Source organism: Lepidochelys kempii, chromosome 27 (genome assembly GCF_965140265.1).
Source record: "Lepidochelys kempii isolate rLepKem1 chromosome 27, rLepKem1.hap2, whole genome shotgun sequence".
Lineage (NCBI taxonomy): Eukaryota > Metazoa > Chordata > Testudines > Cheloniidae > Lepidochelys > Lepidochelys kempii.
In genome coordinates, this window is record NC_133282.1 from 6,744,893 (window position 1) to 6,771,041 (window position 26,149).

The following is a 26,149-nucleotide window of genomic DNA, read 5'->3' on the forward strand; positions in this document are numbered from 1 at the left end:
GACAGACTCTGTCTTTGCTGGTCCCTTGTAAGCCAATGACTTGTTTGACCGTGACTCTGTCTTAGGTCCTTATCTAGCCCCCTTCACTACAGCAACTGACCATCCCAATCTTTAATGTATTTACTCTCCCAACCCCCCTGTTAAGCAGGGCAGGGCTAGGAGCCCCCTGGGAGCAGAGAACCAGAGATGCCCATGGTCACACGGGAAGTGTGTAGCACAGCTGGGAACTGAACCCAGGTCTCACAAGGCCTAGTGCACTAACCACTGGACCATGCTGCCTTTCTGTCTTAGTAGCCTAGGAGCTTTGGAAAATCCCACCAAGCGCATCTTCAGTGCCTGGTACCTTTACAAATCTGACCCTCCTTTGATACTAGGAGGTTCTGGTCCCTGGAACACAGTGGGAGCTGGGCGATTGTTCTGCTTTAGTCGTAGCTCGGCCTCTGAAATCTCTCTTTTCGGTCACTTTTTGGGTTTGCGGATACGTGGCCTGGCTTTTGAGCCTTTCTTCCCAAAGTTCAGGGTGACCGCACCATTGCTGGTGCGTGGCTAACCTTGCGGGCGCAGGGATGTGACCCAGAGCCAGAGTGTGAACCCCTGCCTCATGCTGGTGAGTGTTTCCTCAGATCAGGATCACCCTCCGGCCCTAGCAGGATGATGGGGCTACAAGCTTGTGCCCTCTAAGGCTAGGAATGCCAGAGTGAAGGCTGCACCCTTAACTCAGCCCCTTGAGTGTACCTGCTTCATTTCAGTGCAGGGGTTCTCCAGAGCCAGGGCCTGTGTTTCTGGGGACACAATGCACTGGGAGAGCCCTGCTGAGACGCCTTCTCGGCCTCTGGAGCGGGTTTGTTTGCACACGGCATCTATAGCAACGAGCTGTACTGGCCAGCTACTGTTTTCCTGCTCCCTGCAGGGTTGCTCCCATCCAGCCCTCACTGGCAAGCTCCTTCCAGACGGGGGCTGCATCTTCACCATGTATTTGGGGGCAGCTGAGGCCCGGGGGGAGACTCCACCACGGGTACAGATCATCCAACAGCCGGTAGGTAAATCCTGGAGACCGAGCCGCAGATTAAGGTCTTGCTGAGTTGCTCATGCATGGCTGGCACTGCCTGGCCCCAGGGACGGGGCAGCTATGGGGCAGCCAGGTCTTGATTTCTTGGGCTGGGCTTCCCTTTGCCACGGTGAGAGATGGTCAGGGCACTGCGTTTCTGGCTGTTCCTCCACCCCTCTGCCAGGACTGCTGGTGACAGTGTCCGCCCCCAGGAGACCTAGTGTCCTGGCCTCTCTGATGGGGCCAGGGCTGGAGAGGAGACTAGGGTGAGACAGGGTAATCAGGGGAGGGACTGGGATGAGGTGCGGGGGTTGGCGAGTTGGGGTGGGAGTGAGCAGGCTGGGGGAGCCCAGGTCAGGAGTGGGAGGCGCTGGAGTGAGGTGAGGGTGGGAGTGGGAGTAGAGTACCACCTTTGAAATGTACAAACACTGGCGCCCACCCCCACAAAGCAACTCTGCAACCCCCCCTCCCCACGCCACTTTATAGTGTCTAGTGAGAGAACATACATAGAGAAGGTGGGTGACCGCGCAGGTCTCCTCACTCTTGTGACTCAAACCCTCTCTCGCACACCTGCGGTGCACTTGTGTGGTGGTGGGCAGACAGTGGCTGTATCTTCAGTACTTTTGACCTGTTATTGCTTAAACTGTGGCATGGAAACGCTGCAGCATCTCTCGCCAGCCACAGACACTTTGAGCTTTAGCTAGCCCAGTGCGGTGTGACAATAACGCAACTCTTCAGACCCACATGAAAAAACCCCAGCAGATTAAATTATTTTTCTGTCAACTGCAAATCCATAAAAAACCAGCCAGGCCAGTCAAATACCAGCCAGGTGGTAACCCCAGGTAGGAATGTGGGGTTGGGGTGAGGGGTGGTTGGGATTGGGGAGAGGGGGGATGAGGCTGGGAGTTGGGGGGGTGAGGTGGGATGAGGGGGGTTGGGGTGAGGTGGGATGAGTGGGGTTGGGGTGAGGTGAGGCTGAGAGTTGGGTGGGATTGGGGTGAGGGGAGGTTGGGGTGAGGGGAGGGGGGGAGGGGCTGAGGTGGGATGAGGGGGGTTGGGGCGAGATGAGGCTGGAAGTTGTGTGGGATTGGGGTGAGGGGAGGTTGGGGTGAGGTGGGGTGAGGGGAGGTTGAGGTGAGGCTGGAAGTTGGGTGGAGTTGGGGTGAGGGGGGTTGGGTGAGGTGAGGCTGGAAGTTGGGTGGGGTTGGGGTGGGATGAGGGGGGTTGGGGTGAGGTGAGGCTGGGAGTTGTGTGGGATGGGGCGAGGGAGTTTGGGGTGAGGGGAGGTTGGGGTGAGGTGGGATGATGAGGGGTTGGGGTGAGATGAGGCTGGGAGTTGGGTAGGATTGGGGCGAGGGGGGGATGGGGTGAGGGGAGGTTGGGGTGAGGTGGGATGATGGGGGTTGGGGTGAGATGAGGCTGGGAGTTGGGTGGGATTGGGGCAAGGGGGGGATGGGGTGAGGGGAGGTTGGGGTGAGGTGGGATGAGGGGGGGTTTGGGGTGAGGTGAGGCTGGGAGTTGGGTGGGATTGGGGTGAGGGGGGATGGGGCAAGGGGAGGTTGGGGTGAGGTGGGATGAGGGGGGGTTGGGGTGAGGGGAGGCTGGGAGTTGGGTGGGATTGGGGCGAGGGAGGTTGGGGTGAGGTGGGATGAGGAGGGTTGGGGTGGCGGTTTGGGCTGGGACTAGGCCTCCTTGTGAGATTCCCCCCCGACTGCTCCTGGCTCTGCCGGGTGCGAGGCCCTGTCCGGAGCCCTCGCCCGTGAGGGCAGAGGATCATCGAGGGCTGCCCCGTGCTGAAACCTCCCAGATATGCCTGTGCTGGCGGGCTGCAGCAGGCCGGCTCTGCACCCCACATGTGGCTCACCCTCCAGAGGGGTGGGGTGTGGCCCCTTCACCCCCACAGCTGCCTCTCCCCAATTCCCCCCCACTCCCAGTCCTTCCTCCCCCCAATCGCCCCCCACAGCCCTCTCAGATTAGTTGCTCTCTGCATTGTTTTCTAGATTCCCCAACAGCCAATGACAGTATTTCAGCAGATCTCTGGGATCCTGTCTCCTTTCACTCAGCCCGTAAGGCCAGGACACGTCCGAGAAGGTAGGAGACTGTAAAACATAAAACCTTCCCTGCAAGTTCAGCAACACTAACAATACTGCGGCTGAAATTCTCATGCTAAAAACCAACCAGAACAATGGTTTAAATGGATATCTTTATCAATTCGAAAGAAACCAAACAGGGCACATCATCCCTTTTAAAGCAGGTACTCGTGACCCAGAGCCCACTTGGTGCCAACTTGTAGCAGGCATAGAGGGTACCTAGAGGTTTACAAGGATCCCTTGGGTCTAATGCCTACACCTCAGTGCGGCAAAGCATGGCACGGAAGTCTCTACCAACAGCCAGTAAAGCACTGGTCATCCTAGTCACTGGGAGATGTAGGTATGGGTGATATTTAAGGAGTTATGTCACCACACTGAAAACTATGCTCTGAAGATGTGTAAGTTCAGACAGGTCACTTGAAGGTGATAAACAGATTCGGTTCAGGCAGGGGGTAGGAGAGGCTTCTCTCTCTCCCTGGCTGATCATTGAGTTTCTTACAATGTAAGTCGATCCGCATACGGTGCCATGAGCTAATCAAGATTGTCTAGTCAAGGAGAGATCTGCAGAAAGGAACACACAGCAGGGGGTTGTCCTGTTTATGATTAAGATCAAAGAATTTGGCCTGGTCTACGCTAGACAATTAAGTCGTCTTAACTCTGTCACTCAGGGCTGTGAAAACTCCACACCCCTGAGTGGTGTAGGTAAGCCAACCTAACCCCCCAGTGTAGGCAGTTCTAGGTTGATGGAAGAATTCTTCTCTTGACCTAGGCCTTGTCTACACTACACAGTTTTGTTGACAAAAGTCAGGTTTCATCGACAAAACAGTGGAGGTGTACACACTGCACTGGTCTTTCCGACAGAACTCTCCTGCTTTGCCGACAAAATAAAACCACCTTGATGAGAAGCATAGAGCTTTTTCCAGCACAGTGTGTTAGCGTGTAGACACCGCGCCTGGCTATGTCACTGTACATGGCCTCCAGGAGGTGTCCCACAATGCCCATCCTGACCGCTCTGGTCAGCAGTTCAAACTCCACTGCCCTGCACCCAGGTAGCAGGCATTCACCCCTCCCCCTTTAAAGGTCCAAGAATTCTGGAAATTCCACTTCCTGTTTGCTCGGCGAGGACAGCTCACCTCGCGTCTTCCCAGCGAGTAGGTGGCGAGTAGCACCGTGGGATAGCTACCCACAGTGCACTGCTCTCTCTGTCGATGCTAGAGCACCAACTCTGGATATGCTCCATCGACAGAAAGAGCCCCGTACGAACATGCACAAGCGATGTCATTACACCATTTTTTGATTGTCGGCGTAACTTGCGTCAACGAAACTGTGTAGTGTAGACAAGGCCCTAGTGGCCATCTCTTGGGGCGGTGGCTCCCCTATGCCAACAGGAGAACTCCTCCCATCGCTGCAGGTAGTGTCTACACCAGACCATTAGAGGCGGAGCTGTGCCGCTGTAGCATTTCAAGTGTAGACAAGCCCTTAGTCTGGTATCTCTGGAGAATGAAGAGAGACACCCAGTACCTACCTAGCGGACAAGCAGCCAGCATGCATGTCTTCAGAATGGAGGGCCAGGGCCAGCCTGTCTGTTAAACTCTAGGAGGAAGAGTCTGGTTGAGCTAATCTGTATGAGACAGGGGAATGGCTTGCTAGGTAAGTCTAAGCTCTAGAAGGCATGGTATGACTTTTTTTAAAAGTTGGAACCAGTTGTTTCCAAAACTTCTACCCGGGGGTGAGCTGAAGCCAGTTCGCACTGGTTCGCTGGAACCGGTTGTTAAATTTAGAAACCCTTTTAGAACCGGTTCTAAAAAGGCTTCTAAATTTAACAACCAGCCAAAAGTGGTGCCTTAGGCACTGACCCCATGGGTGCTCCGGGGCTGGAGTACCCACAGGGAAAATTTGGTGGGTGCAGAGCACCCACCAGCAGCTCCCCTTCCCGTCCCTGTCCTTGTCCCCATCCCCAGCTCGCCTCTGCCCCTGAGTTACGCTCTGCCCCGCTCTGCTTCTCCGCCCTCCCCCCGGCTTCCTGCGAATCAGCTGTTTGTGTTGGAAGCCTGGGAGGGCTGAGAATCAAGTGGTGGCTTTGCGCGGAGAGGTGGAGGTGAATTGGGGCGGGGGGACACAAGGAGGGCTGCCCGTGCCGTAGCAGGTAACCTGGGGGGCGAGGGCACGCAGGGGAACTGCTCACCACCCCAGCTCACCTCCGCCTCCCTGGGCCTGAGCAGGAAGCCGCTGATTGCTTCTCAGCCCTCCCAGGCTTCCCGCGTGAACAGCTGATTCGCAGGAAGCCAGGGGGAGGGCGGGGAGGGCGTTCAGGGGAGGAGACGGAGTGGAGGTGAGCTGGGGCCAGGCGCGGGGTGGGGAGCTGCCAGTGGGTGCTCTGCACCCACAAAATTTTCCCCTTCAGTGCTCCAGCCCCGGAGCACCCATGGAGTTGGCTCCTAAGGTGCCATTTTTGATGTGATCAGTGCGGGGAGCAGCTGCTCCCCCTGCTACCCCCCTAACTTTGCTACCCTACCCCTGGGAGCCAGAGGGACCTGCCGGATACTTCCCAGGAGCTGCCTCAGGTAAGCACCGCTGGGACTTCCCACCTTGCCCCCCGGCAGGTCCCTCTGGCTCTTAGGGGCGGGGCGGGGTGAACACCCACTACGATGGCCCACGAGACCCTCCTGCCCGGTTCTGGGGGCAGTCAAGAGACAGCGGAGGGGGGTGGATAGGGCAGGGGTCCCGGGGGGGGCCACGACCCCCTCGTGGGGTGAGGAGGGAACTGGTTGTTAAGATTTTGGCAGCTCATCACTGCTTCTACCCACTTACTATTACTTGAATCTCTGTTCAGTAAGCTTACACTTGGTTTCACCATGAATCAGTGCTGTGACCTGAGCGGAGCGGTGGTCCCGTGGTGTCTCTGGTAATCCGGGGTGCTGGTCCTTTGGGAACAGCGGACCTGGGAATTTTGCAAGTGGCCAGTGAAACGGGGGCTGGACACTCCAGGGGGATGCTTGGGGCTGGGCGCGTGCCTGTTGCTACCCAGCAGAGTGGGCAGGCTGAGAGAAAAGGGCTTGTGTTGCCCATTGCTGGTGGAGGTGGGGAGCTGACCCCTGGGAGGCACAGACAAGCCTCATGCTAGGAGCAGGTGGTAGCGAGGTGCCTCCCAACCCTGGTCATCCCCAGGAAGCATCACACAGCCGGGTTAACTGTTTCCAAGCATCTTGCTTCATGCTCTTATGAGGTCACAGCTGACATCAGGTCAGACTGCTCCAATTCTTGAAACCAGCTACAGGAATTCCTGACACAGCAAAGCTATGGCCGTGTCCCCTAAGATACGATTAACAGCCTCTTATCGATCTTCTCGGAGCTCTGTGCACAACAGCCAGCAAATAGCTTGGCATTAGTCAGTCGAACTGACTGTTACTCTGAGCTGAATGGCTTTGCTCGCTCATTCTCACCCAGCTCTATAGTGAGGGGTTGTTCTTTCCCCCTGGCAGATTTGATAGAGTTCATGATGATACAAAATGCCCAAATGCATCAGGTGATCATGAACAACATGACGATGGCCGCATTGACATCCTTTGGATTCAACCCAGCTCCCGCTGCTGCCCAGGTATGTGTGTCTGCCTGACGAGGACGAGACTGTCACGCTGTCTGGAGTAGCCCACCACCGTGAGTTCCTGCCTCAGGGCAGACTGTCACAAACAAGCGCAGACGCCCCCAGCTGGTGGTGTGGTTTCTAATTAGATTTCACCAAGCCAGTAACAAATGTGTACTCCTAGATCACTATCCCATTCTAACCATGGAGTCACAGATAGTCCCCTTGGATTCTCCACTCTATCTTGCCACCCCGACAAACTGGACTTTGGGATAAATAGTCACTTATACCAAACATCACACCACGTTCAGGTTGCTTCCAGTCCCGAGAGCCCAGTCACTTACCTCAGATCAATTGGTACCCTAGATCTTACACCAAAGACAATGCCTGTGGCCAATTCTATAGTAAAGTAACTAAAGGTTTATTAGCTAAGAGAAAGGAATGAGAGTTATTGAGAGGTTAAAGCAGGTACAATATATGTACAGGTGAGTCACAGACTGTAATTCCAAATGGTAGCAGAGATGTAGTAGTCTGCTAGTTTCCCAAAAGTCTCTCAGGGCTACACAGAATAACTCTGGGGATTTCCATCTTCTCGTTCAGTTATTCTGCCCTGTTAGGATCCAAACAGTCCAGAGATGAAGGATTCCCTGTGAATCCACACTTATAGCTTCTTCTCACAGAAAGCAGGCTGCCGGGGTCACTACCCATTTGGGCTTTTCCTTTGAGGACGGAGACTGAGGAATGCATTTAGAGTCTTTGACCTCCAATCATCACACACGCAATGACCGCTTGCTTTGAAATTAGCACTTTCCTGTTAAAGTTTGTCATTTGCATGCCACAAGGCTTCTTTCTCGTTTAGTGGGTTATTTACTTACGGGGTAACACAATGTGAATGTTTGCTACATTATAACAGGCTAAAGAGTAGTAAAAACCATGCATGTAACATCCCATTAGTTTTCGTGAAGTTTAAACACTCTTCTACATTTAACAACCACTTTGATCTATACTAATACACAAGGGAATTGACATGGCTTCCAGCCATGCATTTGTAAGCGTTCAGTGAGGCCTGGGGCTTTGGCAAGAGCTGGCCCCTAATCTGTCAGCGTCACAGAAATATTGACTAGAACTTGACCTGAGTTCACTGCCTGAGCCACTGACCTAGGTGCAGAAGGTGAGTAAGCCCCTGTCCTAGCAGCGGAATGTAAATAAGATTTTAAAATTCTTTCCCTGGAATAATCTAAGGGCATGGCTACACTTGGGAGTTAGAGTGCATTAAAACAGCCCAGGGCGCCCTAACTCATGATGCGTGCATACTGGCAAGGCACGTAGAGCACCTGGACTCTGCGTCTGGAGCGCTCCTGGTAATAATCCACCTCAACGAGAAGCATAACGCTTGATGCTCCTGGTCTGTTAGTGAGCTCTGATCAGCCTCCAGAAGTGTCCCACAATGCCTGTTCTGGCCACTCTGGTCATCACTTTGAACTCTACTGCCCTGCCCTCAGGTGACCAACCGTCAGACCCGCCCTTTAAATTCTCTGGGAATTTTGAAAATCCCCTTCCTGTTTGCTCAGCCAGGCGTGGAGTGCTCTCAGTGAATCTTTCCAGGTGACCATGCCTCCACGCGCCAGGCGATCCCCAGTATGGAGCAATGGTGAGGTGCAGGACCTCATCAGTGTTTGTGGGGAGGAAGCTGTCCAGTCCCAGCTGCGCTCCAGCCGTAGGAATTACGATACCTTTGGGCAGATATCAAGGGACATGATGGAAAGGGGCCATGACTGGGATGCACAGCAGTGCAGGGTTAAAGTGAAGGAGCTGCAGAATGCCTACCGCAAAGCCTGCAAGGCAAACTGCCACTCCGGTGCTGCCCCCACGACCTGCCGTTTCTACAAAGAGCTGGATGCAATACTTGGGGGCGACTCCACCTCCACTCTGAGTACCACCATGGACATTTCAGAGCCCAGTTCAACAAGGCAGGAGGAGGAGGAAAGCGGGAGCGAGGGTGCTGAGGAGGAGGGGAACAGCCCAGCATCCCTAGGTGCATGCAGTCAGGAGCTGTTCTCAAGCCAGGAGGAAGGTAGCCAGTCGCAGCGGCTGGTGCTTGGGGAAGGACAAACACCAGAGGACATGCCCGGTAAGCGGCTTTTATTTTGGGAAGGAAGTTGTTCAGTGTGGGCTCTTGGGGCAAGGAGGGTTAGGGCTGCATGCATGCCTAGATGCAGAATAGGGCGTTGATGTGCTCAGTAATCGGCCTCAGTGATCTCTTCAAAGGTCTCAGGCAGAAGCTGGGCAATCTATTTGTACAGGTTCCTTGGGAGCGCTACTGTACTCCTTGTCCCAGTCAGGCTAACATGTCCATGCCACCATTTTGGGGCTCCCGTGGGTTATGTGTGATCGCTTTGGGATGGGCAATTTCTGCTATTGTGTAGACTGTGCTTGTCTAGTTTAAGTATGGCTGAATCATTGCTCTGTCTGGTGTGAACAATGCTGCATCTGTTAAGTGTTGCATTTTGGCTTTACAGATGCAACCTTGAGATCTCAGCCATCCTTGTTATCAACAGCCGAAAGACTCCAAAGAATTAGGAAGCGGCCACGTAGAAGAAAAGAGGACATGCTGCATGAAGTAATGCAGCAATCCCTTAATGAAAATAAAAAAGCACAGGAGTGGCAGGAGAGTGAAAGGAGGGTCCGCCGGCAGAATGCGGATCGCCAGCACCAAAGCACAGAGCGGCTGCTAAGCATCATGGAGCGCCAAGCGGACTCGATCCAGGCGCTCGTAGCAATGCAGGCGAAGCACTACCATACCCCCGCACATAGCCCTTGTCCCAAAACTCTTTCCCTTGTGCCCCCATATCACCTCCAACCCACTTTCCCCAACATCTGGGTTCTTATCGCCACCAGCTGCTTCCAACACCTGGAGCTTCACCACCCAGCCCTGCAAACTACGACCCCGACCCACCGCGCTCAGCCCCCATCACCATGCAGTAGAGCCAGCCCTCATTGCACAGCACTCCAGACAGGAAGGCTGAGTATGAGAACAGGACATACACAAATCTGTGATTGAACCATTCCCCACCCCACCCCCTTGCCCTTCCTGTTTCCCAAGCAGTTGTGTTTCTTTTCAATAAATGAATTTTTTCTTTTCAATAAATGGATATTTTGGCTTTGAAAACATTCTTTATTATTGCATAAAGTAAAAGATACCTTAGCCCAGGAAAGCAACAGGCACCGCAAGTCAGTGTAGCAAACACAGATTCCTACTAACATTGGAACCACTGCACTTCACTCCCGTGCAGGGCACCAGACATTACTGGTGGCTTTCAGCCTCAAATTGCTCCCTCAAGGCATCCCTAATCCTTGCAGCCCTGCGCTGGGCCCCTCTAATAACCCTGCTCTCTGGCTGCTCAAATTCAGCCTCCAGGTGTTAAAACTCCAAGGTCCATGCCCGAGTGAATCTTTCACCCTTCCCTTAACAAGTGCTATGGAGGGTACAGCACGTGGATATAACCGTGGGGATGTTGTCATCGGCCAGGTCTAGCTTCCCATACAGACAGTGCCAGCAGCCCTTTAAATGGCCAAAAGCACACTCCACAGTCATTGTGCACCCAATTCTGCAGACTCAGCCTGTTGTTGAACCACTCCTTGCTGCTGTCAAGGCTCCCTGTATAGGGTTTCATAAGCCACAGCATTAAAAGGTAAGTGGGGTCTCCAAGGATCACAATGGGTATTTCAACTTCCCCCACGGTGATCTTCTGGTCTGGGAAGAACAGGCCAGTGTTCCGAAAGATGTGTGTGTCATGCACCTTTCCAGGCCAGCCTGCATTAATGTCAGTGAAATGCCCACGGTGATGCACAAGCACCTGGAGAACCATAGAGAAATACCCCTTCCGATTAATGTACTCGGAGGCTAGGTGGGCTGGTGCCAGAATTGGAATATGCGTCCCATCTATCACCCCTCTGCAGTTAGGGAAACCCATTTGTGGAAAGCCAGCCACAATGTCATGCACGTTACATAGAGTCACGGTTCTTCTGAGCAGGATGTGATTAATGGCCCTGCAAACTTGCATCAACATGATTCCAGCGGTCGAGTTTCACACTCAGAACTGGTTAGCAACCCATCGGTAGCTGTCCGGAGTTGCCAACTTCCAGATTGCAATAGCCACCCGCTTCTCCACCAGCAGGGCAGCTCTCAATCTCGTGTCCTTGCACCACAGGGTGGGGCCAAGCTCATCACACAGTCCCATGAAACTGACTTTTCTGATCCGAAAGTTCTGCAGCCACTGCTCGTCATCCCAGACTTGCATGACAATGTGATCCCACCATTCAGTGCTTGTTTCCCGAGCCCAAAAGCGGCATTCCACTGCGGTGAGCATGTCTGTGAATGCCACAAGCAATCTCGTGTCACATGCGTTATGCGAGTCGACATCATCATTGGACTCCTCACTGTCAGTTTGTAGCTTAAGGAGTAACTCGACTGCCAGACGTGACATGCTGGTGACACCCATCAGCATACTCCTCAGCACTTTGGGCTCCATTCCCACAGACCAAAAAGGAAGACAGCACGCGCAGTACAAAAAACATTGAAAGATGGCACCAAATGTGAATGGAAGCACAGGGTTTGCTGGGATGCGAAGTGATGCATCACGGGGCATTGGGACAGGACCCAGAATGCCCTGCGCTCCCTGCCCCCTTCCCACAAGCCACAGCGCCAGAATGGGAAGAGGTCCTCTGTGCGATAGGTGCCCATAATGCACCACTCCCAATGCCGCTGAAAGTGCCGCAATTGTGGCCATGCCAGTGCGCTTTTTCCTGTCAGTGTGAACACACAACAGCGCTCTCCAAGGGCTGGTTTAACTCACAGAGCTATAATCTGCAAGTGTAGCCATGCCCCTAGTCTTCAGAAGAGAAGAATGAGGGGGGATTTAATAGCAACCTTCAACTACCAGAATCATAGAATATCAGGGTTGGAAGGGACTTCAGGAGGTCATCTAGTCCAACCCCCTGCTCAAAGCAGAACCAATCCCCAATTTTTGCCCCGATCCCTAAATGGTCCCCTCAAGGATTGAACTCACAACCCTGGGTTTAGCAGGCCAATGTTCAAACCACTGAGCTAGAGGGTCCCAGAGAGGATGCAGCTCAGCTGTTCTCAGTGGTGGCAGATGACAGAACAAGGAACAATGGTCTCAAGTTGCAGTGGGGGAGGTCTAGGCTGGATATTAGGAAACACTATTTCACTGGGAGGGTGGTGAAGCACTGGGGTTACCTAGGGAGGTGGTGGAATCTCCTTCCTTAGAAGTTTTTAAGGCCTGGCTTGACAAAGCCCTGGCTGGGATGATTTAGTTGGGGTTGGTCCTGCTTTGAGCAATGGGTTGGACCTGATGACTTACTGAGGTCTCTTTCAACCCTAATCTTCTATGATCCTATGATTCTATGATCAGGGTCACCAGCCGTAAGCTGTAAGAGCAGCCGGCAAGCCCAGCTGTGAGCTGCAGAGCCTGTGAGCATGGGGGTGTCTTGGTGGGCTTAGGAAACAATTCTCTAAACACAGTTACCGAGGGTCAGGTAAAGCTCCAGGGGTAGCGGTCATGGCCAAGGGTAAGGAGACACCCCACAGAGCCTTTTATTCCTTCCCTGCAGGTGAACCTGGTCCCTCTGCACACTGAAGATGAAGAAGCAGATGTGGTATTTCACCACCATTACGCACCATACCCCAGCACCACTCCCAGCCCCCCATGGCAGCCCCTGGCACAGCCTCCAGCATGGGCACAGGAGCCCCCTAGCATACGCCATGTCGGCCTGGACCCACACCCAGCCCCAGCAGGCAGGATTCGGGAGGAGTGAGTAATGAGAATGCTCTGTCACTGGGGAGCCAGCCACAGGAGGCGTAGGGAGTCAGATGCTGAGTGCTGGGGAGGTGGGCCTAGGCCAGCAGAGGGAGGAGATGCTGGTGCATGGGCAGAGAAGGGGGGTGATGGGTTTATCAAACAAGCAGGGAAGGTGGGAAACGTCCTGGTCCCAGCTGCATCAAAGTGGGAGATGGGCGGAGCCAGCTGCAGGGAATTCAAGAATTCCAGTAAATTCTCCCATTTAGTTAACTACATCCCCTCTGACCGGGTTAGAATCCCATGGACCGCACTCACCAGGTCCTCCACCTCCTCTCATTCAGACCCCGGGCCAGTCCCTTCCGTGGAGGCAGGGAGGGGTGCAGGTGGGAGACAGGACTGGGGTGGGGGGGCCATTCCAAGGTGCATATTAAAATCCCAGCCTGGGCACTAGCAGGGGGCCTGTCTGGAGAGAGGGGTGCATGAGGCCCCCTGCACATTGCGGGAGATGTAGCCCGGCCCATAGAAGGGAATGGGGGCATGTGGAAACTGAACTGCAGCTCCCATGAACCACTGCAGCGGGACAGACAAAGAGAAATGTTTGGTTTGGGGACATTCCAGTTTTTTACAAAAATGTGAAGTTTCCCAGGGAGTGCCATGAACACAGTCATTGGGGCAGAAACCCAATTTTCAGGCTTCCTGTTTACATGAGCAGTTTTCACCCAGCCCTTGCCACGAGGGGTGACGAAGAGCAGCCAGGGAACCTGGACAGTGGGACCTGGGGCCTCAGGGGGCAGCTAATTTTATAAGATGTAATTAACCAGACCCGCACCTTCGACATTTATGTCCTTGTGGCTAGGCACTGGGCTAGGACTCAGGAGATCCAGGTTCGATCCCTGGCCCTGACACAGACTCCCGGGGTAATGCTGGGGTAGTCACTTCATCTCTGTGCCTGGGTAACGCAGGGATGGAACGTTCCCCTCTCCTGCCCGTCGCCTTCTCTGTTCACACTGTGAGCTCTTTGGGGCGGGGAGTGGCTCTTACTCTGTGTGTGTGCATGTGTGTGTGTGTGTGTGTGTGGAGCACCTGGCACAACTCTGTGTGTGTGTGTGGGCAGCACCCTGACACAACAGTGTCTGTGTGTGTGTGGGCACGCGCACAGCTCCGGGCACAACAGGGCTCCTTGCCTAGCTGGGCCCCTGGGTGCTAACTAGCACCCGGGGTGACAGGTGAAGCATCACTGGGAGATGGGCTATGCCGTGGGTGGGGGGAGAGATTTAGGAGCGGGATTTTAGATACAGGGCCTTCCTACTGTGTGAGCCCGAGGGTCTTCTCTGCCCCGGCTCTCTGCCTCCAGGACTCCCGAACTGTTCCCTCCACTAGCCCCTGCAGGCCGCGGTGGTTTGGCTTGTTTCAGGGGATGGGGAGCTCCCTCCTGCCCCCTTCGCTGCTGACTCCCTGCCCTCGCTTTGTTTCCACAGCAAAGTGGTCCCTCCGCCCCCGCCGCCCAGCGCCACGGGGACAGTGGGAGCTGACGTCCCACCGGCCACTGGTAAGGACGCCCTTCCCCACCCAAGCCTGCCCTTGGCACAGCTCCTACCTGCAGAGGTGGCCATCTCTCCCCTCCAGCTGCAGACACACCCCTTCCCCTCACGACTCCCGCCAGCCTGACGGGGATTGTGAGGGGCCCAGCCCATCTCCCCCTTCAGCCTCGGCATCACTGTCACTGCCCCCACCCCGGCTGCTAGCACAGGCCTTAACCCTCCCAGGTCCCGCGCCATTGGGCCAGCCCATGTACACAGCGCTCGCCTTCCCCGCTGAAGGGCCAAGCCCTGGGTCAGGGATCCGAAAAGCAACAGCCCCAAGGGCCAGGAGCGGGGTCGGTAAATGCAGGTTAGCTCCAGCCTGCAGCACAACCCTGCAGCACAACCCTTCCTGCTGGCGTCTCTGCCGGCTCCCCTTGGGTTCTGCTCCCATGGCCCACGTGGCCAGGCCGAATCCCTCCCAGCCCTCGCTGGGTGGCTCTGGGCCCGGCGTTGGGGTCCCTCTGGCCTTGCATCCCTCTGACATCCAGGAGGGCAGGGCAGGGCAGGGCCACGGGCTGCCCCCTCGCTGCACTGTCACCACCTCCCCTCTCTCTCCGCAGAGTATTACGACTACACCCAGGGCAAGCTGTGAGCCTGGCTCTGTGCCTCCTGGGAGCTCTCCTCTTCACCTGCACCCGTGTCCCTGCCTGGCTCCAGGGATCCCTGCTGCAGCAGGTGTCCCCCCAGCCCAGCGAAGCTGGTGCATTGGGCCCTGACCGACCGCTCTGTCCTTTGTCCCCCCTCATTAACTGGACTAGCTCCGGCAGCGACGGGCTGCCATCTGATGCGTCCTCTCCCTTCCTCTGCTGCCATGGAAGGGACCTCGAGGTTCCTGGGGAAGTGGACAGTCCTGGTGTCCTGGGCCTGGCTCTCTCAGTATGGGCAGGGCTGGTGCCTGGTTGTCAGCTATGTCTGAGTGCCACCTTGGCCTGCACCATCCTTATGTGACAGCCATGCTCTTGGCCCACACACCGGGGATTGAACTGGCGCCCTCCCAAGCTAGCTGTGAGTGCCTGGAGCTGGGAGCCGTGACAGCTGTGGATAGGCCTGAGGGGGAGCTGACGTACCGCTCACCAGTGGGTTACACACGCACCACTGGTATCTCCAGGGTATGAGGGAACGAGCCAGCTGCCTGCCCTCTGGATCACATTGAGATGAGCAGGAAGGCACAGGGCAGCGTCTGGCCAGCAGAGGGGCAGGTGTCACGGACTCACAGGACTCGTGCTCTCTCCCGGCTCTGTATGGTCCCTGGGAGGAACCCCCTTTGGCGTGACAGCCCTTCTCAGGGGTCCACTCTCTCTTGTGGGTCAAGCCATAGGCCCTTCTGCCTCCTGGAACCACACCTCTCTGAGCCTTAGCATGCCTGTCTCTGCCATGGGCCCCCCAGGGAGTCCACTCGCTCTGGACCTTTGGGGCCTCCACGCCCAGAGGGAATAATGCAACCCTGTTCTCTAGACCGGAGTGACTCTCAGCCAGCATTAAACAGGAGGGTTTATTGAGCATCTGAACACAGCACAGGAAACTCTCAGGGCCTCAGGCCTAGCTTCCCTCAGCACAGGACGTCTAGGTTTCTGCAGCCTCCAGATGGGCTCTGCTTGCTCTCCCCTCCCAGCCCAAAGACCCCCTGCTTCCAGCTGGGCATCCGATATCACTGTCCCCCAAGTCCAGCCTCTGTCCTTTGTTTTCTGTCCCATGTAAACAGGCCTCCCTGGGCCTCCTCTCCTCTCATCCATCCTTTGTTTCCCCTCTGGCTGGAACCAGCTGGTCAGGTCACCGGGGTCCTCTCTTCACAGCCAATTGTCCTCCCACTGGCCAGAACTGGCTGTGACTCCTGACCTGGGCCTCCCGGTCACCAGGTCACCAGTTGCTGGGGTACCCATTCTCCAGGCCGGTCACCAGGTCACCAGTCACTGGGGTACACATTCTCCAGGCCGTTCGCTTGGCCCTCTGTAACAACAAACTCCCTCTCCCACCACCTTGTTAAACCAGTAACACCCAGGAAAACTGAGTCCCATGCCCCCTACATGCAAACCGTTGAACACAACAGAAACCTCCCTGCTTCGTCACAGCAGGCTGTGACCCAGAGTGAGCAGAAGGAGACAGGAGAGAGAGGGCAGGGTGGAGGCTGCAGCTGGCCGAGCCCAGCAGAGCAGTGGCCAGGAGGAGCAGCCCTTGGGGGCTGGGGGCAGAACAGGAGGCAGAGCAGCCCAGTGAGGATCATAGAATCATAGAATATCAGGCTTGGAAGGGACCTCAGGAGGTCATCTAGTCCAACCCCCTGCTCAAAGCAGGACCAATCCCCAGTTAAATCATCCCAGCCAGGGCTTTGTCAAGCCTGACCTTAAAAACTTCTAAGGAAGGAGATTCCACCATCTCCCTAGGTAACGCATTCCAGTGTTTCACCACCCTCCTAGTGAAAAAGTTTTTCCTAATATCCAACCTAAACCTCCCCCACTGCAACTTGAGACCATTACTCCTCGTTCTGTCATCTGCTACCACTGAGAACAGTCTAGATCCATCCTCTTTGGAACCCCCTTTCAGGTAGTTGAAAGCAGCTATCAAATCCCAACTCATTCTTCTCTTCTGCAGACTAAACAATCCCAGTTCCCTCAGCCTCTCCTCATAAGTCATGTGTTCCAGTCCCCTAATCCTTTTTGTTGCCCTCCTCTGGACGTTTTCAAATTTTTCCACATCCTTCTTGTAGTGTGGGGCCCAAAACTGGACACAGTACTCCAGATGAGGCCTCACCAATGTCGAATAGAGGGGAACAATCACGTCCCTCGATCTGCTCGCTATGCCCCTACTTATACATCCCAAAATGCCATTGGCCTTCTTGGCAACAAGGGCACACTGTTGACTCATATCCAGCTTCTCGTCCACTGTCACCCCTAGGTCCTTTTCCGCAGAACTGCTGCCTAGCCATTCGGTCCCTAGTCTGTAGCTGTGCATTGGGTTCTTCCATCCTAAGTGCAGGACCCTGCACTTATCCTTATTGAACCTCATCAGATTTCTTTTGGCCCAATCCTCCAATTTGTCTAGGTCCTTCTGTATCCTATCCCTCCCCTCCAGCGTATCTACCACTCCTCCCAGTTTAGTATCATCCGCAAATTTGCTGAGAGTGCAATCCACACCATCCTCCAGATCATTTATGAAGATATTGAACAAAACCGGCCCCAGGACCGACCCTTGGGGCACTCCACTTGATACCGGCTGCCAACTAGACATGGAGCCATTGATCACTACCCGTTGAGCCCAACAATCTAGCCAGCTTTCTATCCACCTTATAGTCCATTCATCCAGCCCATACTTCTTTAACTTGCTGGCAAGAATACTGTGGGAGACCGTGTCAAAAGCTTTGCTAAAGTCAAGGAATAACACGTCCACTGCTTTTCCCTCATCCACTGAGCCAGTTGTCTCGTCATAGAAGGCAATTAGGTTAGTCAGGCATGACTTGCCCTTGGTGAATCCATGCTGACTGTTCCTGATCACTTTCCTCTCTTCTAAGTGCTTCAGAATTGATTCCTTGAGGACCTGCTCCATGATTTTTCCAGGGACTGAGGTGAGGCTGACTGGTCTGTAGTTCCCAGGATCCTCCTTCTTCCCTTTTTTAAAGCTGGGCACTACATTAGCCTTTTTCCAGTCATCCGGGACCTCCCCTGATCGCCATGAGGATGGCGCGGTGCTGCTGGGAGAGTCCTAAGGGAGCAGGCGTAGCGACCCATAGTGCTAGGGGAGGCAGCGGGGCCTCAGGGACAGTAGGATGGGGCTGGGGAGAGCGGTCTGAGCAGAGGCCAGGGCTGACTGGCCCTTGAGGAGGCAGGAGCTCGGAGGCCAGCTGGCTGGGGGCGTCCCCAGTGGAGAGGGGGCTGGCCCAGCCCTTTAGGCCCAAGGGGCCATATGGGGAGAGTTGTCTGCAGGGAGGGGACATGGGATCCTTGCCAGGGTGCTATGCGGCCGTGCCAACCCAGACACTGGCAGCAGAGCTGAGCCCAGGCCTAAGACTCAAGAGGGGATGGGCATGAGGGACAAGGACAACCAGGAACCCTCCTATCGAACTGTCCCTAGGGGCTCAGGGAGGAATTCCCCTCTCCTGGGCCAGTTACACCCCTGTTCTGCCAGCCCAAGGGGTGGCTCCGCCTTCATGGTGAGCCGTGGCTTCATAGCAGCTGGCCCGTGGTCTGAAACATACCCAGGGCTGGCCTGTGGGTCCGTGCTGCGCCAGGCCGCTCCCTGCCATGGGGTGCTGTGCGGCTGCACCAGGCACAAAGGGGGTCCCAGCAGTAGGGTGAGGGCTGGGGGACTGTAGATGAGGCACGTGGGGCAGCCCAGGGTAAGGGCCGGCCAGGCTGCATGGCCCATGCAGGATGGCTGAGGCCAGGCTGCCCATATCATCCTGTCCTGGGAACTTCTCTGAGGCTCCCGGAGCTGCCCCCACTCCAGCGTGGCAGGGACCTGCTGGCCACCACAGCAGGAAACCCTCAGGGAGTAAAAGGCCCAGCCAAAGGAGAGGAGCAGGGTCACTGCAGATCCTGCCCCATCCCACGGTTCATCGGGGCCTCTCCAAACAGCCCAGCCACCTGTAGAAACTGGGCTGCTGACCGAGATCACCCTGAGAGAGGGGCCCTAGGAAGGGGAAGGAGCCTTTCCTCCTGCACCTGGCAGCCAGCTCCGCTCCCAGAGACTGTGGGGGGCGGTGGGGGTGGGGTGGGGTGGGGGGAATGGCCATCAGAGAGAGGGTTTGGGATGATCACATCCCCACCACCCCCAGCTGGGGGAAGGTGGTGAGGAGCAAAGTGGTGGCCTCAGCTGGGAAGTTAATCCATCCAGGCCCTCCGCGATGGATAAAAGGATGGGGCACAATGGTGACTAAACTCTGTGATAAGCCCCTGGCTCCCACCCGGCAGACTCAGAGTGTGAGAGCTGGGTTTCTTTAAGGAGAAGAATACAGAGCTTAGCATGGCTCAGCTACTTCCAGAGAGCCCGTCGTGAGGAACCCAAATAACCCCCAGCCCACTGTCCCTTGTGATGGCCCATCTGGAGGAAGGGCTCCCAGGACTGGCAAGTTATCATCTCGACTGGGACAATCTGGAGGTCACAAGGTGGCAAAACAAATGAGGCTTTTACCTCCCACACCTTGTCTAGCCTGAAAGCCCCTCCCTCCTCTAGCTGCCATGGGATCTCCACGGCATGCCCTGAGCCTGCTCCTTCTCCTGAGCCCACCACATCCCTTCCCTACATCTCCGCAGGTCACCTCAGCCTTAGGTCGCCCGCTGTGGAAAGGTCACCTGATCGGCAGGAGCGCTGTGCCATTTCTCTAGCTCTGGGATTCTCCAGTGCCTGTGTCATGAATATAGAGGGAAGGGTAACAACCTTTATGTATGCAGTAGCATAAAATCCCTCCTTGGCAGCTGTACTGAATCGCCTTACCTGTAAGGGGTTAAGAAGCTCAAATAACCTAGTTGGCACCTGACCAGAAGGACCATGAGGAAAGAAGATACTTTCAAATCTCGGGGGGAAGGATTTGTTTGCTGTTCTCTTTTGTTGTTCCCTCTCCAGACAGAGGGAGAAGCCAAGCAGGTACATCATTTTCTGAAAATATACCTGGAATAATCCACCTAGAACCACAGAAATTGTAAGTAGGGCAAGGAAATGCATTAGGTTATCTTTTGTTTTGGCTTGTGAATTTTCCTATGCTGCAAAGGTAGTTCTATTCCTGTTTTTGTAACTGTGAAGCTGAGCCCAGAGGGGAATCCTCTGTGTTTTAAATCTTTTTATTACCTTCCATCCTGATTTTGCAGGTGTGATTCTTTTACTTTTTTCTTTATAATAAAGCTCTTCTTTTAAGAACCTGACTGATTTCAGCATCCTGAAGACAAAGGGTCTGGCAGGGCCGGCTCTAGGCCCCAGCTAAGGAAGCAGGAGCCTGGGGCGGCCACCCGGAAGGGGCGACCCTCCGGCCGTTCTTGGGGCGGTGCTCGGACTTTTTTATTTTCCTTCTTCAGCGGCACTTTGGCAGCAGCTTTTTTATTTTTTCTTCTTTGCTTCTCCGCTTGGGGCGGCAAAAAGGTAGAGCTGCCCTGGGGTCTGGTCTGGTCTCACATTGTTAAGGCAATTGGTTGGTAGATTATTCTCAAGCCTCCCCAGGAAAGGGGGTGAAGGGGCTTGGGGGGATATTTTGGGGGGATAGGGATTCCAAGTGACCCTTCCCTAAATTTTTGTGTAAATCATTTGGTGGTGGCAGCCGTACTGTCCAAGGACAAGGAAAGGAATTTGTGCCTTGGGGAAGTTTTAACCTATGCTGGTAGAATATAAGCTTAGGGGGTCTTTCATGAAGGTTCCCACATCTGTACCCCAGAGTTCAGAGTGGGGAGGGGGGAACCTTGACAGCCTGGGCCAGCTCTCCATAGAATTGCATGTGCATTTGCATGCTTGACTTGTACATCTAGTCACAGCAACTGGGCACATGCAGCCAGCTGGTCACCAGTGCACATGGTCCCTGTGTGCTTGGTTGCCCTCCAGGATACCCAACTTTCCACATTCAATGGGGCCCAGAGAGCTACAGTCTCAAGAAACCACCTTGTCTCACAGCTGGGAGCCAGCATGTCCCTGGGCTGAGCCCTGTCTGGCCTGGCCTACTGCCAGCATTGTGCTCTCCAGCCAGAACAAGCTGTCTGCTATTCAGTGGCATGTCCTGCACGAGCAACGCACCCGCTCAGACGTGCCTGGAGAAAGGTGTGCCAGGGTCTCTGGCACCAGCCCAGCAGGCTGCACTGCCCGCCTCCTGTCGAATGGAACCCAGCCTGCAGCCAACCACCGCAGACGAACGACTCACAAACAGGACAGACCGTCAAAACAGACAATTACCTTGACAGGTGACATAATACTCCAGAGTGTGTCAAAAATAACAATGAGGTGGCAGGAGAAAGATTCACACTGCCCTGGAAGGAGCTGGTGGTGTACCGCCACACTGACAGCTGGGCCACCAATGGGGGGATTGAACCTGGGACCTCAGGACTTTAAAGTGCAACCTGTTGCCTGAGCTAAAGCCCTGCTCTGCTCGCCAAGCCTGTGATGGTTTAGTGACTGCCATGTGGCACCACTACCAGTAGAGGGGGACAGAGAGCCCTACATTGTGGGCGTGGCCTTGGTCTGAATCAATTTAGGAACCAGCTTCCTGGTTTCACGGGAACTTCTCAAAACCAGCCGATAGACAGGTCTGGGACGGGCGAGGCCCTGTCTCCAACACCTCAGAGGGTGAGGTTGGGGGAGATGGGGCCCTGTTGTTCCCTGTAAAGTAGCCAGATCCTGAGAGGGCACTTGAGGGGCAGCAGCTCCCTGTGAGTAAGGAAATGAAGGGCAACCAGATGCAGGGTTGCAAGGTGGCATCAGTGTAAATGACATTTACAAAGGGGGTTGAGTTACTAAAGGCAGGAGAGAGGCAGCAGGGTTGGAGGGAGGAACATAAGAATGGCCACACTGGGTCAGACCAATGGTCCATCTAGCCTAGTATCCTGTCTGCCGACAGTGCCTGGTGCCCCAGAGGGAATGAACAGAACAGCCAACCATAGAGTGATCCATCCCCTGTTGTCCACTCCCAGCTTCTGGCAACCAGAGACTAGGGACACTCAGAACATGGGGTTGCATCCCTGACCATCCTGTCTAATAGCCATTGATGAACCTGTCCTCCATGAACTTATCTAGTTCTTTTTTGAACCCTGTTATAGTTTTGGCCTTCACAACATCCCGTGGTAACGAGTTCCACAGATTGACTGTGCGTTCTATGAAGAAATACTTCCTTTTGTCTGTTTTAAACTTGATGTTTATTAACTTCATTGGGTGACCCCAAGTTCTTGTGTGATGTGAAGGAGTAAATAACACTTCCTCATTCCCTTTCTCCGCACCAGTCAAGATTTTATAGCCCTCTATCATATCCCCTCTTCGTCACTGATTTTCCAAGCTGCAAGGTCCCAGTCTTTTTAATCTCTCCTGATACAGAAGCCGTTCCTCCCCCTAATCTTTTTGTTGCCCTTCTCCGAACCTTTTCCAATTCTAACATATCTTTTTTGAGATGGGGCGACCACATCTGCATGCAGTAATTAAGATGTGGGTGTACCATGGATATAGAGGCAATATGATTTTCTGTCTTATTTTCTATCCCTTTCCTAATGGTTCCTAACATTCTGTTAGCTTTTTTGACTGCCGCTGTACATTGTTGTGTTCTGAGAGGGGATGTTTTCTGAGAACTATCCACGATGACTCCAAGATCTGTTTACTGAGTGGGAGCAGATAATTTAGACCCCATCATTTTGTATGTATATTTGGGATTATGTTTTCCAAAGTGCATCACTTTGCATTTATCAACTCTGAATTTCATCTGCCATTTTGTTGCCTAGTCACCCAGTTTGGTGAGATCCCTTTGTATCTCTTCAGAGTCTGCTTTGGACTTAACTATCTTGAGTAGTTTTGTATCATCTGCAAATTTTACCACCTCACTGTTTACCCCTTTTTCCAGATCATTTATGCACTGGTCCCAGTACAGACCTGGGGGATATCACTTTACCTCTCTCAATTCTGAAAACTGACCATTTATTCCTACCCTTCGTTTCCTATCTTGTAACCAGTTACTGAGCCATGAGAGCACCTTCCCTCTTGTCCCACAACTGCTTATTTTGCTTAAGAGCCTTTGTTGAGGGACCTTGTCAAAGGCTTTCTGAAAATCTAAGTACTCTATATCCACTGGATCACCCTTGTCCACATGCTTGTTGACCCCCCTCAAAGAATTCTAATAGATTAATGAGGCATGATTTTCCTTTACAAAAACCAAGTTGACTCTTCCCTAACAAATTGTGTTCATCTATGTGTCTGATAATTCTGTTCTTTGCTATATTTTTTTTACCAATTTGCCTGGTACTGAAGTGGGGCTTACTGGCCTGTAATTACCGGGATCGTCTCTGGAGCCTTATTTAAAAAAAAAATAGCATTGTATTAGCTACCCTACAGTCATCTGGTGCAGAAGCTGATTTAAATGATAGGTTACAAACCACAGTTAGGTTTCAGAGTAGCACCCGTGTTAGTCTGTATTCGTAAAAAGAAAAGGAGTACTTGTGGCACCTTAGAGACTAACAAATTTATTTGAGCATAAGCTTTTGTGAGCTACAGCTCACTTCTTCGGATGAATGCACGAAAGCTTATGCTCAAATAAATTTGTTAGTCTCTAAGGTGCCACAAGTACTCCTTTTCTTTAAACCACAGTTATAGTTCTCCAATTTCACATCTATGTTCCTTCAGAACTCTTGGGTGAATCCCATCTGCGCCTGGTGATTTATTACTGTTTAGTTTATCAATTTATTCCTGAAACCTCCCCTGGGGGCTGAGTGGTGTGAGGAGCTGCTTCCACAGGGACCTGCCCGGGGCTGTCAGTCTCAGGCGAGAATGATTCTGTAGCCTGACAGTCAGGGTAGTCATCTTAGTGCTTATTTCATCCCAGCTACAAAGAGAGGCAGGGGAGCCCACACTCTGCTACCCCCTTTAGTGTGGCCCTGGATGTCAACCGAGGGTGCATGGTTCTGGGGGAATGAACCCCTGGCACAGAGATGATCACCACCACTGGGGTGCCATTGTTGTCTGCTAAAGACTTGGACCCTCCAGCTCTAGGCAGGAGGTCTGTCTGTAGCAGAGTCCTGCATAAGCGCAAGGGGCAGGCATGGGGGCATCTCATCAGGGGATCTCATCTTCCAGCCGGCAGGAAGAATTTAATTGGACAAATGTGGATGCTAATTGGGAATAATTTAAGTGCATTTTACTCTATGCCCATAAAGGCACAATCCCACACATAAGGAAGACAGCCTTAAAGGTGAAAAAAAATTATCTGGTTTAGAGGGGAAGTGAAGGCAGCTATAAAAATAATAAATATATAATAAATGGGAGAAAGGGGAAATTTATAGTACTGAATATAAATCAGAAGCTAGGAATTGTAGAAAATTGATAAGGGAAGCAAACAGACACAAGGAGACCTCTATGGCCAACAGAATTCATGACAATAAGAAGGAGTTTTGTAAGTATATTAGGAACAAAAAGAATACTGACAATGGTATTGGTCCTTTACTAGATGGAAATGGTAGAATTATCAATAATAATGCAGAAAAGACAGAAGTATTCAATAAACATTTCTATTCTGTATTTGGGGGAAAACATGATATAGTCTCATCATATCCACTGCATGCATCCGATGAAGTGAGCTGTGGCTCATGAAAGCTTATGCTCAAATAAATTTGTTAGTCTCTAAGGTGCCACAAGTATGCCTTTTCTTTTTGCGAATACAGACTAACACGGCTGCTACTCTGAAACCTCTCATCATAGGGTGATACTAACACTCTTTCCATTCCACTAGTATCACTGGAGGATGTAAAGCAGAAGCTGCTAAAGTCAGACATTTTAAAACCAGCATATCCAAATAACTTTAAAGAGCTAGTTGAGGAGTTGGCTGGACCATTAATGTTGATTTTCAGTAAGTCTTGGAGCACTGGGGAAGTACCAGAAAACTGGAAGAAAGCTAATGTTGTGTCAATATTTAAAAAGAGTGAACAGGATGACCTGGGTAATTATAGGCTTGTAAGCCTGACATCATTCCTGGGCAAGAAAATGGAGTGACTGATATGGGACTTGATTAATAAAGAATTAAAGAAGAGTAATGTAATTAATGCAAATCAACGTAGGTTTATGGAAAATAGATCTTGCCAAGCTAACTTGGTATCTTTTCTGATGAGATTAAAAGTTTGGTGGATAAAGGTAATAGTGTTGATGTAATACACTTAAACTTCTGTAAGGTGTTTGACTCTGTACTGCACCTTTTGATTAATAACTAGAATGATATAAAATGAACCTGGCACACATTAAATGGATTAAAAACTGGCTAACTGATAGATCTCAAAATGTAACTGTAAATGGAGAATCATCATTGATCAAGTGTGTTTCCAGTGGGGTCCCACAGGAATCGGTTCTGGGTTCTTCCCTATGTAACATAAAGTCATCACTGATCACGTTTGCAGATGACACAAAAATTGGGGGAGTGATAGATAATGAAGTTATTTATTATTTACAGGTCACTGATAGAGAGCCATATGAATCGTTTGGTAAACTGGGTGCAAACAAACAATATGTGTTTTAATACGGCTAAATGTAAATATACATATCTAGGAACAAAGACTGTCGGCCATACTTACAGGATGGGGGACTCTATCCTGGGAAGCAGCAACTGAAACAGATTTGGGGGTGGGGGTGAATAATCAGCTGCCCATGAACTCTCAGTGTGATGCTGTGGCCAAAAAAGCTACTGTGATCCTGGAATGCATAAACGGAGAAATCTGGAGTAGGAGCAGAGAGGTGATTTTATCTCTGTGTTTGGCACTGGTGAGACCCCACCGCTGGAAAACTGCCCGGGCAGTGCAAATCGGAGGCTAAGCCTCCCCCAGAAAGGCTGGCCATGCAGGAGGGTAAATGCCCCAGATGTGAGGCGGGTCACCTCCCTTGGAGGCACTCCAGCACACCACCTTTGGAGTGTCGGAAGTGAAGCTCCCTAGAAGTGGTGGGGGGGGCACTGGTGCCTGGACCTTGGCCCCACCCATGCTCTGCCCTGAGGCGCCATCCTCACTCCACCTCTTCCCCTGGGGCTATTGCTCACTCCTCTCTGCGGCGGAGAGAAGCAAGCAAGGGTGGGCTTTGGGGGAAGAGGCAGAGAGGAGTGAGCAGCGGGCAGCCTCACGGGAGGAGGCAGAGATAAGCAGGAGGGATTCGGGGGAGGGGGCAAAGCAGGGGCAGGAAGAGGAGGGTTGAGGGCAGGGCCTTAGTGGAAGGGTGGCCACGGGGCCATGGTCAAAGCACCAGTGCCGCCCCTCTCCCCCCCTACTTCTAGGGAGCTTCCAGTGCCCACGTGTAAGCCTCCCCAGACGGAAGACTCATGTGCCGTGTATGGAATCCTGGGCATAGGCGCCAACTTTCCTTGGCACTGGGGGGCGCTTGCACCC

General features: G+C 53.1%; 1 protein-coding gene across 2 annotated transcripts; it reads left to right on the forward strand.

Annotated features, from left to right (window-relative positions):
- The first annotated feature begins 793 nt into the window (after nt 1-793).
- Nucleotides 794-17,068, forward strand: PRR29 (proline rich 29). Of its 2 annotated transcripts, XM_073326129.1 has the most exons (6): nt 794-1,036; nt 3,049-3,139; nt 6,621-6,736; nt 12,356-12,555; nt 14,022-14,092; nt 14,687-17,068. In XM_073326129.1, exons 1-6 carry the CDS (start codon nt 794-796, stop codon nt 14,716-14,718), a joined length of 753 nt encoding a protein of 250 aa, XP_073182230.1. In that variant the 3' UTR covers nt 14,719-17,068. The 2 variants fall into 2 exon arrangements, with proteins under 2 accessions (XP_073182230.1, XP_073182229.1); XM_073326128.1 differs by lacking the exons at nt 794-1,036; nt 3,049-3,139; nt 12,356-12,555; nt 14,022-14,092; nt 14,687-17,068 and adding exons at nt 8,293-8,852; nt 9,241-9,873 and having other exon boundaries at nt 6,669-6,736.
- The last annotated feature ends 9,081 nt before the right edge of the window (nt 17,069-26,149 follow it).

Bases quoted from the DNA above. Each gene is read 5' to 3' on its own strand.
- PRR29 (XM_073326128.1), top strand. From the start codon at position 8,333: ATGCCTCCACGCGCCAGGCGATCCCCAGTATGGAGCAATGGTGAGGTG. The intron at 8,853-9,240 runs GTAAGCGGCTTT...TTGGCTTTACAG, and splicing joins AACACCAGAGGACATGCCCG to ATGCAACCTTGAGATCTCAG.